Source organism: Leucopleurus acutus (assembly GCF_964270905.1).
Source record: "Leucopleurus acutus genome assembly, chromosome: 3".
NCBI classification, from domain to species: domain Eukaryota; kingdom Metazoa; phylum Chordata; class Mammalia; order Artiodactyla; family Delphinidae; genus Leucopleurus; species Leucopleurus acutus.
The window spans coordinates 58,370,891-58,391,589 of NC_139145.1; the positions used below are offsets into that span (position 1 = coordinate 58,370,891).

Consider the following 20,699-nt stretch of genomic DNA (forward strand, 5'->3'; position numbering starts at 1 on the left):
ACGCAGCTGCGGTTCCGGTTTGTACCTTATCGTGCAGCGCCACCACGCGTCCTCAGAGAATCTTACATTTTCTGGGTTGAAAATGGATGCAATGTTCCCAGCTCTTTTTGTTTTGCTTTTTAAAATTTTGGCTGAGCCGCGTGGCTTGCGGGATCTCAGTTCCCCGACCAGGGACTGAAGCCGGGACCACCAGGGAACTCCCCAATGTTCCCAACTCTTGCCAGTACGTATCACCGAGCTATGTAAGGCTACAATACTATTTTTACTATCTCTGAACCTTAAGGTTGAGGCAATTGTCTGAGGGCCATACAGGAGAAATGATATTAGTACAGACTACTTTCAATAATGCTAATTGCGTTTGTAGCAAAAAGAAAATATTTATGTAACAGTTTGCCTGAGAAGAAAGACTATATGCAGAAATTTAAATATATATAATAACATAGAAAACTTTCAGAATTATATACTTTTATTGCCATGAACTATGGGAATAATTAGTAGCTGTGAACCTTGGACACGTTATTTAACCTCTGCCTCAGTTTTCTCATCTGTCTAAGGTGGAGATATTAATGGTACTTACTACATAGGGCTGCTGTGAGTTCCTCACCTTACAGATGGGGAAACTGAGGCAGAAAGAGATTAACCCCCCCACACACACACACACCAGGCATGTAATGTGATGCCATCAGGTCGCTCAGTTTGCATTAATCCATTGTCATGACTTTAAAAACCCCCAAGATTCACATGGTAGAATAATTCATGAGCAGCATTATTTCAGAATGAAGTTATCATATCAAACGATGAAACTGGAAAGGCTGGAGAATCTTTCTAATACATGTATAATCTGTGATGGTAGTGATGATTCTGTATCTCAGAAGGGTGTCCTCTTCTCTTTTTACAGTGTCAATTTTTAAAAACCTTTTATTTTGAAAATTTTCAAACCCCATAATGAAGGAGAATAGTACGATGAACCCCCAGGTACTCAAAACTAGCTAGAACAATTATCGATATTTTGCTACAATTGTTTACCCTGTCTCCCCAACATTTTCACATCCCAAACTAAATTTTTACCCATAAAACTTCATTATAAATCTCTAACTTTTAATGTCTTAAAAAACCCACTACAATGCCCTTACCACACCTAAGAAATTAAGTTAATATTGTTCAATATTCCATCTATATTCAGATTTTTCCAATTATTTCAAAGTCGTTATGATTGTTTGAATCAAGATTAAACAAGATCCACTATCCATTGCATTTGGTTGGTATGTCTTAATTTCTCTCATTGTGCAAGATTCCCTCCTCCCCTTTTCCATGCCATTGATTTGCTTGAAAAACTAAATAATTTTATCCTGACGCTATGGAAACAACTTAAGATTTTAATGCTGTGAGGTTCTTTTTTTTTTTGTCGTTAGACTATATCCCATTAGTAATGCACAGTAATATTACTATTTTAAGAGTTATCAGCACTAGCTTATGATATATTCAGAATACAGCTCTGCAAAAATGATCTGGATAACTGTTAAAGAAAAAGCAGTTACAGATTATTATAACAAACAAGGCTTCTCCTTAACTCTCCAGAATCTTTAAGTAATTCAATGATAATTTGTTTCTCTTTAATATTGCATATTTAAAAGTATTTTTTCTTATACTTTTCTGATTCAGCACTGAAGTATATTGAATAGAAACTTTAAAAAATAAACTTTCAAATTAAAGGAGAAAAACGTGTTAAAAAGGTAGGGACTACTGTATGAAAATTACTGCAATGTGAGGAAAATAAACAAATGAAGCGATCAAAATTATGTAATATTTCTATTCATGGTCATTAATCTTTTCTATGAAATGAAAGTCGCATATTCAGATAACAAGGAGAAAGCACAGATTGATCTTTCATTTTTTTGTACTTGAGATTTGGATAGATCAGAGCTTTAAAAATAATAGTTGAATAATTGATCCAGAAAAACTGGATTATTAGTTTATAAGAAAATAAAACCACAAATACATATCTTATTCTTTGCAAATACACGAAACACTGAACAGGAATATGAGTATGAAAAAAAGATTTCTCCTTAATTAGGGAGAAACTTGCCAGGTGATATCTAACAAGAGAAAACAGTATAGCATCACAGCAAGGCCCCAGAATCAGAAGATTTAGGAGAGATGCTTAGCTCTGCCATTAATTAGTTGGTGACCTTAGTGAACTCACTGAACGTCTGTGAACATCTATTTGCTCATTTCTAAAATACCTCTCATCATAGAATTACTTCTAAAATTAAAAGTGGTAAAATAGTGTATGATGCATAGTAAGTGCTTTTTTAAAAGTTAGGGTAGGTATACTTGTAGAGCACTCTAATCAACTTACAAAATAAAACTAGCAATAATATTTGAAGACAGTGAATTCCAATTTAAAAACATCTCAAATAAGATGTGTCATGTAATAGACTGCACACAAAGCATAATTGAGACAAAAGGTGACAGTAAACAATCCATGCTTTTTGGAGTGTTCTTAGGGCTGAAGCTGAATCCTTTTCTGTGTCAAGAAATTTATTCTATGACCCTAAGAATACTTGCAATAATGTGAAAGCACTCCTCTACAGGTAAATCGAGATAAATTTCTTAATAGGAATATATTTACAGATATAATACCGGCATTTATTTTTCATTCTTTATCAGAAACCGAAATCATTCTGATATGAGGGATATTCTTCCACTTTTCCTGCCCATGCTCTGGGATGTGAGATTGGTGATAATCGGCTTCAGGAACTTGAACTCGCTGGCCCAGTACCTCCCCAAAGACACACCTTACACTGGTAGCTCTGGGACAGGGTCCCCGTGCCGCTGACGTCCACCAGGTGGCCCGGAAAGTGGCCCTCGGGCACCGAGCAGCGACCCACCGAGGCCGCCCCGCCCCTCCTGCACAGCCGCACTGCGACGAACACCAGCACCGAGAAGACGAAGAGCGACGACACCGACGCCAAAGCCACCACCAGGTAGACGGTGAGAGGGGCGGCCGGGGCCGCGTCCGCCGCTTCCGCTTCCGGGGCCGGCAGGTAGGGCTGCGAGAAGCCGTCCACCAGCAGCACGTGCAGCGTGACGCTGGCCGAGAGCGGCGGCTCGCCGTTGTCCTTGACCAGCACCAGCAGCCTGTGCTTGGCCGCGTCGCGCTCGCTCAGCAGCCGGGCCGTGCGCACCTCGCCGTTGTGCGCCCACACGCCGAAGAGGCCGGGCTCCGTGGCCTTGAGCAGCTGGTACGACAGCCAGGCGTTCTGGCCCGAGTCGCCGTCCACCGCCACCACCTTGGTCACCAGGTAGCCCGCCTCGGCCGCCCTGGGCACCAGCTCAGTGCAGGGCGCCGAGGCGTTCTGCAGCGGGTACAGCACGAAGGGCGCGTTGTCGTTGTCGTCCGCCACGAGCACGCGCACCAACGCCTGGCTGCTGAGCGCGGGCGAGCCGCGGTCGGCGGCGCCCACGCGGAACTCGAACGCCCGCAGGGCCTCGTAGTCCAGGGACCTCAGGGCGAACAGGTGGCCGTTGTCCGGGTTGATGGACACCAGGGAGGCCAGGGGCGCGTGCGGGTCGAGGGGCGGCAGCAGCTAGTAGGTGACCTGGGCGTTGGCGCCCGCGTCTCTGTCTGTGGCGCGGACGCTGCCGATGTGCAGGTCCGGACTGTTGTTCTCGAGGACGGACAGGGTGTAGGAGGTCTGGGTGAAGGCGGGGGCGTTGTCGTTGACGTTGGACACCAGCATGGTTATGTTGTGCTCGGTTTTCAGCCTGGGGGTTCCCATGTCAGTGACGGTGATGGTGATGTTGTACTCGGCTCTTTTCTCTCTGTCCAGAGAGCTATCGTTTTACCAGGGTGTAGTAATTCTCTACAGATGGCTTCAGGATGAAGGGGAGATTGTCTTGGATGGAGCACACCATCTTTGCATTGTTTCCTGAATCTCTGTCTGGAATCCTAAAAGCAGCTATGACTGTCTCAGGTGAGTTTTCTTTAATTGCTGTAGTAAGTGATGACATGAGTAGTTCTGGTGGATTATCATTTATATCTGTTACCTGAACCACCATCGTACGTTTTCCAGAAAGTCCTCTGCCATCTTTGGCCTGAATAGTTAATGTATAAATTTGCATTGCCTCATAGTTCAATTCAGCTTTAAATGAAGATTGCCAGATGTTGGATTGATTTGAAACGTTTTGAGTATTCTTTCAGTAGCATAAAAAAATGCATAAACTATTTCCCCATTACTTCCGGTATCTAAATCTCTAGCTGACATGGTGACAACCAGAGAGACAACAAGGCTATCCTCAGGCACCTGCACCTTGTAGAGAGACTGTACAAATTCATGGGCGTTGTCATTGATGTCCAAAACCAGGATGCATACCAGGGCAGTTCCAGAGCTGGGTGGAGAGCCACCATCCTAGGCGGTGAGGAGTAAACTGAGCTCAGGCACCTCCTCTTGATCCAGCAGTCTATCCAGCACCAATTCAGGATAGATAATCCCCTCCCCACTATCATGGACATTAATGTGGAAATAGGCATTGGGGCTGATGGTGTAGTTTCTCAGGTTGTTTGTTCCAACATCTGAATCCTGTGCACTTTCTAGGAGAAATGCTGCCCCTGGAGTGGTAACTTCTAATATTTTCAAGGGAATCTCTCTATCTAGAAATACTGAAGAATGATCATTGATGTCTCTGACCCATAATTCAGCACGGAAAATCTGAAGAGGTTTTTCCAGTAACAACTGGAAAGGCAGCACACAAGGCTCTGTGGGGCCACACAGGTCCTGTCAGTCTAATTTCTCATTTAAAAATAAATCACCAGTAAGCGGATCGAGTAGTAAAAATCCTGTATTCTGGTCTGAAATGATTCTAGGTCCCCGGGCTAAGGATTCCCCCAACCACGGGTCATTTGCTAGGTTGGCCAGAAAGGTGCCTTTTTCAGCTTCCTCTTCCACAAAATACAGTAGTGCTTCCCCACCAGCCCAAGACACTTGCAGAAATACACAAAGAAATAGTACTTGCCTTTGCTGCACAGCACGCTCCACTCTGGTCTCCATTCTTTGTTTAACCAGTCTTCAAAAAACACTTTTTCTCGGCCTCGAGCAATTCAGAAATGGCATCAGCTGAATCCTTAGAAATGAGCTGGATCATAGCAATGCTTGCGGGGAGGGATCCCCACTTTCTCCCAACACCTATTACCACGGCTTCCTTTCCTCGACTTTTCTAGTCTGGTCAGCTTTCCTCTTAACACTGGAATCTGCAACATTCTTTATGCGAATATTTTGTTCTCTTTTTAACCTGCAGCGCCACCTTGCGTTTTGTGGATGTTACTCCCAATTTCAGGAATAGAACAAAAAGATGGCGGATTAAAGGAGCTGGAGTAGGATTTTTTTTTCCCCCTTAGTGTCTTTGCTATTTCATTTCATATTTTCCCTCAACTGGCCACAGTAATCCTAGTTTGTAAATGCTTACATCGTATCCGTCTCTGTGAGTCTACATTCGCAGAAAGATAAATCAGTCTTTTTCCTTAATTTAGGTGCACAAAATTAAACTCTGGCTTCCCACCAGCAGTTAATCCTAAGAAAACCTTTTCTTGTTTTTAAGATTGATAGTAAAGAATAAATAAGAAAATGAAGTCTCCATCAAAAAGTCAACATATATTGGTTGAGAGCCTTTTGTTTATTTGTAAACTGCTTACCAATAATGCTGTACACCCTTCAGAGTAAATGGCCTTTTTTCAGTTTCTTGTGAATTAAATAATCCTTCCAGTTTCAAGGTCTTCACTCTTCACCCGCAATATTTTTTGGAACATTTTCTACCCCCCATCCTCCACCCTTCACCTGATTTAAGTACTATGTATATGTTAGTGTTCACATGACTGGCATTTCCAAGAGTATGCAATGAATACTCTTAAAATTAATAGTAGCAAGTAGGTGTCATTCTTGCCTTTGTGGAAGCGCTCCTAGTATTTCATCTTTAACTATGATGGCTGATCTCAGTTTGGGGTAAATGCTCTATATTTTGTATCAAAAAAGTTTTCTTATTTTTCTTTATTCTTTAATATTTTAGAGTAATTTTTGACATCTGTTGAAATTTATTCTTCAGCTTTTTAATTCTTGAGTTCTTGATATAAATGACATTTAACCATTACATATTATTGTTTTAATGCACAGATGGATTTGATGAGCCAGCATAGTTTTAGGATTTTTCTGGCCCTTGCTGCTCTGTATGTATACATGAATGTGTGTGTTTAGCTTCTATGGTTTTGGTATTAAACTATCCTGGCCTTGTAGTATGGATTAGGAAGCTTTCTATCTATTTTTATGTAACAGAATAGTTTTTATAATTATCATCTATTTCTACATGCTTTATTGCAACTTGCCTTTTAAATGGGTTGGGTTTGGGTGGTAAATCTATGATTATCTTTTCCATTTTACTTTTGGTTATTAATCTGTTCGGGTTTTGTTTCTTTTTAAAGTAATTTGTAGTTTATTTTTAAAAACCATTTATTTTATCTGGATTTGCAAACATTTTGGTATTATGTTTTCGACTTACAAACATTTTGGTATTATGTTTTCATTGCATTATTTATCTCTAGTTATAACTCTATTCTTATTAGTAATATTTAGTACTTTATCTCCTTTTTATTCTTTTTTTTTGTTTTTGGCAGTATAGGACATTTAAAAAATTTTTTTATTATTTGGCTGCACTGGGTCTTAGTTGTGGCACACGGTATCTTTAGCTGTGGCATGCGGGATCTAGTTCCCTGACCAGGGATCGAACCTGGGTCCCCTGCATCGGGATCGTGAAGTCTTAACCACTGGACCACCAGGGAAGTCCCCTCCTTTTTATCCTTGAGGAGACTTGCAAGATCTCTATTATACTGATCTTTTAAAATACACTTTTTTCAAATAATCTTTGACCTTGATTCAAAATCAAATAGTACTAAAAGGTTTATAAGAAAATACAGTAGTTTTCTGCACTTTCCCTCCTCATTTTCCTAGTTCCCTTACCAATAAGGAGACTTTTTTTTTTGAGGTAACATTGGTTTATAACCTTATTTAAGTTCCACGTATACATTACATTTTGACTTCTGTGTACACTATGATGTGTTCACCACCAAAAGTTTAGTTTTCAACTACACAGTTGACCCCCTTTACACATTTCATCCTACCCCTACACCTCTTTTCTGGTGGCCACTACTCTGTTCTCTATATTTTTTTGTAATTAAAAAAAATTTTTTTTTTGCCATGCCACGTGGCATGTGGGATCTTAGTTCCCCGACCAGGGATCAAACCCACACCCCCTGCATTGGAAGGGCAGAGTCTGAACCATTGGACTGCCAGGGAAGTCCCACTACTCTGTTCTCTATATCTATATGTTTGTTTTTGTTTGGTTTGGTTTGTTAGTTTATTTTGTTTTTTTGGTTTTTTATTTTTCACATATGAGTGAAATCATACAGTATTTGTCTTTCTCCTTCTGACTTATTTCACTTAGGATAATATCCTCAGGGTCCATCCATGTTGTAGCAGATGGCAAGATTTCATCTTTTTTGTGCTGAGTAGTATTCCATTGTATGCGTGTGTGTCACATCTTCTTTATCCATTTATCTGTCAATAGGCACTTAGGTTGTTTCCATATCTTTGCTATTTTGAATAATGCTGCAATGAACATGGGGTGAATATATCTTTTTAAATTAGTGTTTTAATTTTCTTTAGGTAAATATCCAGAAGTGGAATAGCTGCATCATATTGTAGTTCTATTCTTAGTTTTTTGAGGAATCTCCATACTGTTTTCCATAGTGGCTGCACAAATTACATTCCCACCAACAGTATATGAGGATTCCCTTTTCTCCATATCCTCTCCAACATTTGTTATTTCTTGCCTTTTTGATAATAGCCATTCTATTGGGTGTGAGATGATATCTCACTGTGGTTTTGATTTGCATTTCCTTAAAATTAGGGATGGTTGAATATCTTTTGATGCGGCTGTTGGCCATCTCTTTGTCTTCTTTGGAAAAATCTCTGTTCAGATCCTCTGTTCATTTTTAAATCAGGTTGTTTTGTTTTTGTTGAGTTATATGAGTCTTTATATATTTTGGATATTAACCCCTTATTAGATATATGATTTGCAAATATCTTCTCCCATTCTTTAGGTTGTCCTTTTGTTTTGTTGATGGTTTCCTTTGCTGTGCAGAAGCTTTTTAGTTTGATGTAGTCCCATTTGTTTATTTTCCTTTTTGTTTCCCTTGTCTGAAGAGACATATCCAGGAAGAAATTAAGACCAATATCAAAGAGCATACTGCCTATGTTTTCTCCTGGGAGTTTTATGGTTTCGGGTCTTACATTCAAGTCTTTAATCCATTTTGAGTTGATATTTATGTATGGTGTAAGATAGTGGTCTAGTTTCATTATTTTGCATTTGGCTGTCCAGTTTTATCCCATGTCCCCTGCATTGGCAGGCAGATTCTTAACTACTGCATCAGCAGGGAAGTCCCACTTTTTTTTTCTTGAAGTTAATGATTGCCTTGCCTTTTCATTTGCTTGGTTTTCTTTAGATATGTCACCTATTCTTCTCACACTTCCAATTCCTCTCAATACAATTTTCCACATGGTCATTCCCATGTCTCCTGAGATATCAATTCTCCTTAAAATTGAGTGGTTGCTCCCTACATCTGCTGCATAGGTCTCATCCTGGAACTTTCCTTTGCTGTCACTCTTGGAATTCCCTTTGCCTTTTATTCTGATTGGGTTTCCTATTTCAAGGATTTTATTCTTCCTCTTTTTTGGTTTATTCTATAGCTTTAAGAGATCACATCCTCCAAGAGTTTCATCTGATTGAAGATATGTCAGGGGACTTGCTGATGATATCCTTCGAAATGCCTGTCTCTTGAGTCATACAGCTCCAAACTGGACTAGTTGTTCACTATACTGGAGACAAGTGTCATCCTGGGATCATCCTTCAACATCATGTGGAGATTCATTTTACTTGTTCTGCTTTGGTTTTTGTTTGTTTGTTTTGTTTTGTTTTAATATTTATTTATTTGGCTGCACCGTGTCTTAGTTGTGGCACGTAGGATCTTCATTGCGGCATGTGGGATCTTTAGTTGCAGCATGCGGGCTCTTAGTTGTGGCATGTGGGATCTAGTTCCCTGACCAGGGATCGAACCTGGCTCCCTGCACTGGGAGCATGGAGTCTTAACCACTGGACCACCAGGGAAGTCCCTCACTTGTTCTGCTTTGGATCATCGCTTTTCGCTTTCTTCTTACTTCCTCTCTCCTAGATTACTCTCACATTTTGATAGATATCTTCTAGTAGTTTCCAGAGAACAGTGTATGAGAGGTAAATTTTGTTGTGACCTTGAGTGTATTAAATTATCTTTATTTTACTCTCAAACTTGATTGTAAGTTTGACTGATTATAGAGTTTTAGGTTGGAAATAATTTTTCTTCAGAATTTTAAAATATTTTGTCCATGAACTCTAAACCAACGTGTTTGTTAAGAAGTCTAAAGTGAATTTTATTTTATATCTTCTTTTTGAGACCTGTATTTTTAGTTCTTCTTGTAGTATATTGTCATTGTCCCAAACATTTGAAAATTAAACACTGATGTGTCTTTGAGTTTATTTTCATCCATTGTACAGGACAATTGGTAAGCAGTTTCATCTAGGAAACTAATTTCCTCCTGCTCTTAGAAATTTTCTATTTTCTCCAATTTACCCTATTTTTTTTGCTTTGCTTTGTTTTTATTTCTTTTTTTTCCACTGAGAAAAGGGTTTTAATAAAGTTTTTTATCAATTATATAACTATTTGGAAAAAGATAAAATTAAGATCTATTCCTTACACCATACTGCTTTGTTTTTATTTCTATATTTCTTCTTAGAAACTTTCTTTAGGAGTCTCATTCAGGTGTCTGTTCTTGATTTAGTTTGGGAGACTAAAGAGCTCAGTAATAGTTTTGAGCGTGTTATCAGGGCTTGTCCATTCTGATTATTACTCTAAGGTGAACTGGGAGCTCTTGTTGTTGGAGAAACCTCAGTGTCAGTGTGATTAGGTCTTTTCACTTCGACTGGTCAGATTCCCCAACTCTTTAAAAATCTCCTACCCAGGAGAAAAAGGTATGGATTGAAAAGGTAAAGGATTGAATGGCAGAAGTGGAGTGTAGGTCTGCATTATTCAGGATAGGTTAGGTTATGCTTCAGTACTAAAAAGTTACTCCAAATCTCAGTGATTTAACACAATGAAGGTTGATTTCTTTCTCGCACTACATGTCCCATACAGTTCAGCATGGGACCCTCCTCATAGCTGTCAGTGAGGGATCCAGGCTTCTGGAGACTCCCATCTCCACAAAGGCTTTCATGATCACTATAGTGGGCAAAGTAAATGTGTTAAACCATGCACTGTCTCCAAAACCTCCAGCCCAGAAATAATGTATTTCACTTCTCCCATTTTAATGGTGAAATGAAATTACATAGCCACATGTATTTTTTTTTTTAATTTTTTTTTGCGGTACGCGGGCCTCTCACTGTTGTGGCCTCTTCCTTTGTGGAGCACAGGCTCCACACGCGCAGGCCCAGTGGCCATGGCTCACGGGCCCAGCCGCTCCGTGGCATGAGCCACATGTATTTTAAAGAGGAAATAGAATTGAAATTCTACCATGTGTCTGAGGGGAGGAAAACTGAAATATTTGTAATTGGTCCCAGTGACTAAAATAGCATTTTAACAATCAACATTCACTGTTTAGATGGTCACCTATTTCCACTACGCATATTACTCTTGCCCTCAGTTTTGACTGTGGACCCTCTAATATGATGACTCTCTTTTCCTTCAGTCATCAGAAAACAAAACTCCAGACTTACGCTAGGGATGGGAAAGTAGGTTACTCCATGACTGGAGTCAGGGAAAGTGATTTGACCATTAGAGATTTAACTGATTCTCAGGCAATTTTAACACAATTCTCCTTATTTGGCACCCTGTCATCATTTCCAGTGTCTAGGGCTGATAGTTCTGATATCCAATACTTCTGAAAATCCTGCAGTCTAACCATGATTGGTTCTCAGCTTTTCCTACTTCAGGATGGGTAGTTGGTTTATCAGTTCTACTAAGTTATCCATCTGCTTTCCAGCTACTAAGATTTTTATCTGCTGTCTTATACCTTATTCTCTCTATCCTTATAGATTTATATTTTTGAAAATATCTCTTCACTTTTGTGTTAGTGCATTTTGAGAGAGAGCCAAATTAAAGGCGCATGTCCAATCCACCAATTTATCTCAAAACACCCTTGAATTTTTCAGAGAAATAGACTTGTGTTTAATTGGTCGAATCTATGTGATTTTTATTCTATTTAAGTAATTTATGCTTTTATATTTAAAAATTCCATTTCTTTTATTGTCTTTATTTTTAAAATTGTTTTTCTTGAATCCTGAGTTGTTTGCTTAGCCTATTTGTTCTCAAAAAATCTTGATTTCTAAGAAATGCATGTAAGTCTCACAATTTTCTCTATTCATTCTTTGGTTCTTACCTTAAATATCACTTATTTAAAAAGCTTACTATATCAGCTAGAATTATGTTCTATATAATTTTAGCCTGAAATAATAGAAAAACCCTAACAACAACTGCTTATACAAAATAGAATTTTATTTTTCTCTCATAAAATAAGGCTAGTGGCTGAAATGCACTGCATGATATCTGGGACCCAGTCCCATTCCATTTTGTTGCTTTACCATCATCAGGACATGACCTTTACCTCACAGTCCAAGACAGCTGCCTAATATCCAGCTATTACATTGCCATTCAGACCAGCAAATAGGAGAAAGGGAAAGCTGTGCCTTCCTTTTTAAAAGGCTGCTTCTAAGAAGTATTCCATGGCACTTGTGCTCATGTCTCACCGGCCATAACTTAGTTATAAGACCATACCCAGCCACAACAGAAGTTGGAAAGTATAATCTATAGCCCACATATCCACATGGGCAGCTAAAAATGAGAAGTCTGTTAATAATAAATAATGAGAGAACATATATTTGGGTGAAATTAGTAGTCTATGCCATACCCACTCAGATCACAGCTGTAGCCCTCACTACCCACTAGGAGGAGATAGGATCAAATAAATTGCCTGATTGGATTGGTTTTTAGAGGAGCATATGATTGTATTTCTCCATATTGGTGGTGTGTTTTATTTATTTATTTATTTTAAAAATTTATTTATTTTATTTATTTATTTTTGGCTGTGTTGGGTCTTCGTTGCTGTGCGCGGGCTTTCTCTAGTTGCAGTGAGTGGGGACTACTCTTTGTTGCGGTGTGTGGGCTTCTCATCCTGGTGGCTTCTCTTGTTGCAGAGCACAGGCTCTAGGCGTGCAGGCTTCAGTAGTTGCAGCACACAGGCTCAGTAGTTGTGGCTTATGGGCTTAGTTGCTCCACGGCATGTGGGATCTTCCCGGACCAGGGCTCAAACCCGTGTCCCCTGCATTGGCAGGCGGATTCTCAAGCACTGCACTACCAGGGAAGTCCTGGTGGTGTGTTTTGCAGCCAAAAAATTCTTGTTCCACTGAAAGTTTAGCCCTCAAAGCAATTAAGTACTAAATTCAATTTCTGGGACAAGATCCTTTGAACCAGTGATGCTTCCCTAGTGTGCTATTGGCACCTGTCATCCATTCCTACTTCTTTTTATTAACTTTAAAAAAATTTAGGGTCTGCAAAGCTTAAAACTCCATTTTACAGACTCCTTTGAATTATTATTCTGGATGTGAATTAGATTTTACCAGTGAGATGCCTTCACATGAGCCTTTGAAGACAGGCAAAGGTCATCTTCATGTTGTCATTGCTGCTGACCAGCAGGTCAGAAAGATGTGAGTGCTTGCAGCCAAGTCAGCATTTCTGTGTCTAGCCATCAGTTTCATGGGGAACTGGAGGCCATTGCGGCAGCCAGACTCTATGTTCCACTGTGTAGTCACCAATTTTGGAGGTGGGAGAGGAGAGGCCATTGTGGGAGTAGCAGTTTGGGTAGTAGCAGCAGCAGCAGCTTCCTAATTTCTCTATGGCAACAATGGTAGTATGCCTTCAAAACCAGTAGTTCAGTGTTGATTCTCGCTTCTGCTTGTCCAGTTCTTCTGATTTTGTAAGCAACTAATTCCCTCTATAAAATTTCTTTTTTTTCCTTTAGTTAGATGTACGTAGAATGGTTTCTGTTTTTTTGTTTTTGTCTTGAACTCTGAATAATTCAGTTTTATACCTTCACTTGAATTATAAGGAATAGGAGCTTCTCAATTAGAGTTTGTAAAGGAAAAGATGTAAAATATAAACTCATTAAGCAGTTAAGGCACTATTCTCTTAAGCTAACATGTCTTGGTTTAAGAATAGGGAAGAATGAAAAATTATGGGTGCACTCCTGAGAGACTAAGGATGAAAATTTTAATAAATTTAATGTGTATATTTTTACAAAACAGAGCATGGTCTAAAAGTGAGCCATAAACACTTTCTTTCGCCCCTCACAGGCAACATGGTAGATAAAAATTACTTTTAAAATTTAATTATCTGTGGATAAATAAGAAAAGGGCTCAACATCACATACATTTTAAAAGATGATAACTGGCTCACATTGTTTTTTTCTTTTTGGCCACACCACTCAGCATGCGGGATCTCAGTTCCCCGGCCAGGGATGGAACCCGTGCCCCCTCCAGTGGAAAGATGGGGTCTTAACCGCTGGACCACCAGGGAAGTCCTTGGTTCACATATCCTAAATGATACATAGTTAGGTGAATGAAGCAAGTATCAAATAGTGTAAATAGTATATAAGCATTTTATAAATAAAATATTTTGTTAGTTTTTTTAAATAAATTAATTTTATTTTTGGCTGTGTTGGGTCTTCGTTGCTGGGTGCGGGCTTTCTCTATTTGCGGTGAGCGGGGGCTATTCTTCATTGCGGTGCACGGGCTTCTCATTGTCATGGCTTCTCTTGTTGCAGAGCACGGGCTCTAGGTGTGCAGGCTTCAGTAGTTGTGGCACGTGGGCTCAGTAGTTGTGGCTTGCAGGCTCTAGAGCTCAGGCTCAGTAGTTGTGGCGCACAGGCTTTAGTTGCCCCGTGGCATGTGGGATCTTCCCGGGCCAGGGCTTGAACCTGTGTCCCTTGCATTGGCAGGCAGATTCTTAACCACTGCGCCACCAGGGAAGCCCTTGTTATAGTTTTTAAGTTTATAAAGCCAGACAATAAAATAACAGATTGAAATTTATTCATTAATTTATTCAATACTCATTCATCCATAATTACTTCAGTATGTATTTTTCTAAACACAGTAGAAAAACAGCTCTCTCCATGAGGAGCTTATAATTTAATAGGGAAGGGAGATCATTGATTTGACTGGGCAGAATACCCAATGAATGGAACATTATATTCAATGGATTCAAAGAAAAAATAGCCTAATATGTCATTGAAATTATGGCAAAATTGAATCTTCAAATTGAAAAGACATTAGGCAGAGCTTTTTATTTCTGAAACTGATGAAAATTCAGATGAACCTCATGTGGAAAACAATAAAAAGTGATGGACAAGACTTTTTAAAAATCACTTTAGGGAATTCCCTCGTGGTCCAATGGTTAGGATGCTGCACTTCCACTGCTAGGGGCCTGGGTTGGATCCCTGGCTGGGGAACTAAGATCCCGAAAGCCCCATGGTCCAGCCAAAAAATGAAATAAAATAAAATAAAATAAATCACCTTAAAATATTAAAGAGGTGAAAATAGCCTAATTTTTTTTTTTTTTTTTTTTTTTTTGCGGTACGCGGGCCTCTCACTGTTGTGGCCTCTCCCATTGTGGAGCACAGGCTCCACATGCACAGGCTCAGTGGCCATGGCTCACGGGCCCAGCCGCTCCACAGCATGTGGGATCTTCCCGGACCGGGGCACGAACCCGTGTCCCCTGCATCGGCAGGCGGACTCTCAACTACTGCACCATCAGGGAAGCCCAATAGCCTAATTTTTGATGGAAGCCTGTAATAGAAGGGTAAACAGTATATCAAAACAACAAAACTTATTATTCTTTCAGGGCATGTGAAAACATTTTCCCTTGGGCTTTGATTTGAAGTGATGTGAGATCAAAGAAATACAAATCAAGTCTCAGGGCCAGCCAGAGGTGCAGCATATTATAATGAAGATCCTCCCCATTTTAAGGGACCCCACAGGGCTACATCCACAATATAAACACAGTGTAAACACCAAAAAAATCTAAACCTGCTCCCTCCCCTCAACTCCAGGGAATTATATAGAAGGCTCCCTGGTGTTAAGTAGAGCAGAAGAAAGAGAAGAGAAAACATGCGGGGGAAATTGTAGCTACCGAGTGGGCCTCATGTGTGTTTGTATTTTGAATCTGCATAGGTTGACTTGCAAGAAACCTTAAGCTATAACTTGGTTTGTGATGGTCCCCTATTTATAGTGTTTCTATCCTGGCTAAAACAAATGAAAACCACTTTTGAAAGATGGAACATGCAACCAAGGCTTTGAGGACACCCTACAAATAAATTTTCAGGTGCAGTCAACCATATAATTCACACGAACAAACAGACAACATAAATGAGAAGAATAAGAAATAATACAGCAGAAATAGACCCATACAAACTTCAGATGTGGGAACTATCAGAGTTAAAAACCATTTATACTTACCATATATAAGTAAATAAGTGACATACTTGAAGCTGCACAGAACAGATTGAAAGGGTACACTGAGCTTCAGGGAAGATAATACAGAAGTATCAAAATTAAGACATAACCTGATAAAGATAATGAATTTCAAGGGTAGAAAGCAAGTCATCTACAGATGAAGAAAATAGCCTCAGACTTCTGCTCATCAACATTTAATACCAGAACATAATGGAAATGTCTTCAGGGTTCTGAGGGAAAGATATTATGGCTCAATAATGTTATACCTAGCCGAGATGTTCAAGTACAAAGATAATAATGCAGCAAACAGGAAAGAATTTATAAAACATTGCATTAGCATTCATGAGTGCTTATTTTGAAAAAAACTACTTAAGGATAAAATTCAGTCAATTTATAGATGAACTGAGAAACTGATGAAAGGGTTAATATAATATTTGGTATCAACAAATCTCTGAAGAAAGTTGACTGAAGAATTTTATACCCAGCTAAATAACACTTCTCAAGCATGTGATAATTCAAGAAATACAGCACCTATAAACTCTTCTCTAAAGGATTACACCTGTTGAAATCCAGTAAACCAAGAGATGATGCACTATAAATAATTCAGGTTTGGGGAAGCTGGGATAAAATAACTGAGAGTAAGGATGGCATCATTTCCAGTTTGAGCATACCAGTTTATATCAATTCCCCCCTGAAACTTCATTTAAACAATAGAGAGCAAAGGTTTAACATAAATGAACCTATGAAGACAAAAAAATAGAAGAGTAAACAGCAGCGGAGAAAAGTCACTAAAATTTTTGGAAGATGCAAAGTATACAGACAATTGGTTATGGACAGATTTTACTTTTTTCTGTTGTCAAATGAGAGTAGAAAGTAGGAGTGCAGGTGGGTAGGATTAATAAGAAAATCAAATCCAACCAAAGTAATGATTCATATTGAGGGTCCAAGGAGAGGCTGAAAACAACAGTGGCTGAAAATCTGTACAAGGACTACATGTATCTGAGAATTCCTTCCCCAGTCACTGAAGCAAGGTGCCCTCCCTTTTCTCTTAGTGGCAGGAAATGGGAGGTACACTATTTGTAGATGTTATATAGACAGGGCTGGACTGAGGGACACTAGCACAACTGAGAGTAGGGCTGAGACCTTATTGAGAAGAGTATTAAAGAAATTCTACATACTGATTAAAACCCCATTTCCAACCAACGAGCTCTCAGAGCGCTGAGTGCCTTCTTTATAATACCTTCCACCACTACTCCCATTCTTACTGAATTCTTCTCTGGAAAACAACATAGGCCCAAGAGAAGAGATTTACAGATATTAACTTTTGGTCCCCAAGCAAAATGTTTTTTCCTATTTAATTATTCTAAGGTGAGATCCACCACTCAACTAGTCCCATCCAAACATGCAGTGCCTAATCAGCTTTTTATTGTCTCATGGAAAAAGAACAAAAACAAAAAACAGACAGCCAAGCAGCATAATACATAAAAAGGAAAGTCTCTAACATGAGAGTGGAGAACAAAGAGAGGATAAAAGTAATACTAAAGAAAAATGAAATGCTAGGATTAGAAGAAAAATTTTAAAAACCTTAAAATTAATTAAAATTAATATCTTCAGAAGTATAAGGAAAGACCAAGCCTCTGTGATACAATAAAAGGCTGCCATTGATTGATAAAGACCTAAGTGTAAGGGCTGAAACTATGAAACCCTTAGAAGAAAACATAGGTGTAAATCTTCATGACTTTGGATTAGGCAATGATGTTTTAGATATGACACCAAAAGCATAATAAGCAACCAAAGGAAAAAATAAATAAATTGGGTTTCATTAAAATAAAAAAATCTTTTGTGCTTCAAAGGATACTATCAATAAATTTAAAAGACAAACCACAGAATAGGAGAAAATATTTGTAAATCATATGTCTAATAAGGGTCTAGTATCCAGAATAAAGAACTACTCCAACTCAACAATAAAAAGACCAAAATCCTATTTTTAAATGTGCAAAGCATTTGAGTGGATATTTCTCCAAAGAAGATATTCAGATGGTCAATAAGCAAATGAAAAGATGCTCAACATCATTTGCCATCTGGGAAATGCAAACCAAACCACAATGAGATACTACTTCACACCATCTAGGATACCTATAATCAAAAAGAAAATAACAAGTGTTGGTGAGGAGAAACTGGAACCCTTCTACACTGTCAATGGGAATGTTAAATGGTACAGTTACTTTGGAAAACAGTTTGACATTTCTTAAGAAGTTAAACAGAGTAACTGTATTTATGACCTAGCAATTCTAATTCTGGGTATATGCCCAAGAGGATCAAAAACATACATCCACATAAAAACTTGTACATGAATGTTCACAGCAGCATTATTCATAATAGTGAAAAAGTGGAAACAAACCCAAACGTCCATCAGCTGATAAAATGTGGTACAATACCACATCAATATTATTTGGCCATAAAAAGGAATGAAGTATTGATATGTGCCACGACATGGATGAACCTTGGAAACATGCTAAGCGAATGAAGACAGACCCAAAAGGCTACATGTTGTATGATTCCATTTATATAAAATGTCCAGAACAGACAAATCCATAGAGACATAAAGTTGATTAGTGGTTGCCGAAGGCTAGAGGGAGGAGAGAAGGGAAAGTAACCACTAATGGGAACCAGGTTTCTTTTCAGGGTGATGAAAATGTTCTGGAATTAGACAGCGGTAATGATTGTACAACTGTTTGAATATGCTAAAAACCACTGAACAGCTTTAAAATGTGACTGTTAGGGTATGTAAATTACATCTCAATTTAAAAATTAAAAACTAAAAAGCTATAGAAAGAACCTTCAGAGAACAAGAGAGCTTTTTGAGAGGAAAACTATACTAGCAAAAGCTTAAAACTCAATCAGAAGTGTTAAAAAATAGGTTGAGAAAATCTATTAGAATCCAGGGAAATAAAGACAAAAATAGTAAATAGAGAAATGTTAAGAAAAATTAAATATCAACCAAGGAGGTCACTATACAACTAACAAGAGTTACAGAATAAGAAAACAAAGAACACTGAATAGAGGAAATCATTTTTTAAATTACACACACACACACACACACACATATCCCAAATCCTGTCTTAGTCTAAAGAACACATTACACAAGATTGACAAATCTCATTGGGTATTTATCACAATAAACGACAAAATTCTTACACTATGACACATAAGAAATTCTACAACAATGGAGATAATATATGACCTAATTTCATCTTGAGCGAGGTTTCTCAGCTACAACACTATTGGCATTTGGGGCCATATACTTCTTTGTGGGCAGGGGGCTGTCCAGTGCATTGTAGAATGTTTAGCAGCATCCCTGGCCTCTACCCACCAGATGCCACTAGCACCATCTCCTCCACTTGTGACAATCAAAAACGTTTCCACACATTACCAGATGTTGCTGGGTGGCAAATTTGCCCCCAGTTGAGAACCAGGGATCTAGGAAAAAAATAGGTCTCAGAAAAAATGGGTAATCAGAATGTTGAATATCTCAACATTGGAGATTAGAAGACAATGAAGCAATGCCTTCAAAATACTAGTAGCAAATAATTCCTCACCTATAATTCCACATCCAACAAAATCAACAAATCAACATTTGATTTTATAGCATCCAAAATTTTCAGATGTTCAAGTTCTGAATAAATTTGTCACCAAATATTTTTCAGGAATTTAGGGGGGTAAACCAATAAAGAGGAAGACATAATAAATGCAGAAAATGAAATCAAACACATGAGAGAGAGAAAATAAATTTCCAGGATGAAGGGTATAGCAAACCCCAAACTGCCAGCTGTGGAGTAGGTCTAGAGAGAAAATAGTGTACAATTGAGCAGGAGTCTGGGTGGCTCCACAATAGCTCCAAGAAAAAATAATGGAACTGAGAGGTTTTCTTTATGGGCTTAATAATACAATGAGGAGCTTTAGACTTTAGAAAGTATGGGGATAACTTTAAAATATGTACATAGAAAAATTTACACCTATGTTTTCTTCTAAGGGTTTTAAAGTAAAGTGGAAAATGAGGCAATTATTAACTTAAGAGTAAAGAAATAGAAACAAAATCTTAGAGCAATATGAGTTTTGGGTCTAAGTGATATTTACATAGTCATAATTATTTAAACACTATTTAAACAGAATAATGATACAGGTATGAGAGAGGATGGGGTAGAAGAAATGTTCAAGTTTGTGTGTGTGCCCTTTGGAAGTAAATGGATAATATCTAAAACTTAAATTTGAGAAAAAGCATTTTGTAAGCATATTATTTAGAAATATGGAGGCAAATATAATGGGGGAAAAAAACAAAAGGTTCAAAAGTTGTTACCTCTGGACAGACTTGAATAAGCTTGACAAAAGTAGCGTTATATGACGACCTAAATATTTGAAACATAAAATGTCTAAACAATTATGAAGATTATCCTTTTAAAACACATTGTAAGTGTTATAAACATTGTTAAGGTAACTACATATAACAAAAGTATAAAGTAAGGTGAGGAGAGGAGGAAGTGTAAGAATGTTTATTTGCTTGTCTTTCAGCAGGCAGTTGATTATTGCTAATATCTTAATATGCACCATACTCCTGTTTGTTAACCTTATAGGGAATATTTACCTAAGCTTAACCAAGTTCTGTAGTTTCATATTATTTTTATTATATTTCAGTAAAATCTGATGGTTTTAATTATAAAGAAGCAGTTTCTTACACATTCGTTTTATAAAATTATTTCCATCCAGCTAGTAACTTATAAGCATCATAGAAATATTTTAGAATGATGATGACATTGATAATTATTCATGAGTGGGAGAATCATGGTGTTAATTCACTTTCTCTTTTGGTCTTATTGAATATGTTTGAATCATGTGACTACATATTATTTTAAAAGAATGAAAATCATTATTTGCATACTAAAAACCATTTATTATGAAAAAGAAATCATAACTCTACCAACATTTTTTCTATTTAACTGGGATTAAGTCCTTTTAAATTATGGCAGACGGTCTAAATAATATCAATTTTGTAAAAGAGAATA

At 38.1% G+C, this 20,699-nt stretch overlaps 1 protein-coding gene across 1 annotated transcript; it reads right to left on the reverse strand.

Annotated features, from left to right (window-relative positions):
• Positions 1–2,666: 2,666 nt before the first annotated feature.
• On the reverse strand, positions 2,667–5,051 carry LOC309960218 (protocadherin beta-7-like; the record flags this gene model as incomplete). The annotated part of the gene is given in 8 exon segments (XM_082836877.1): positions 2,667–2,711; positions 2,713–2,774; positions 2,777–3,590; positions 3,594–3,845; positions 3,847–4,151; positions 4,154–4,412; positions 4,416–4,781; positions 4,785–5,051. Coding segments are annotated over 8 exon segments (2,370 nt in total).
• Positions 5,052–20,699: the final 15,648 nt, after the last annotated feature.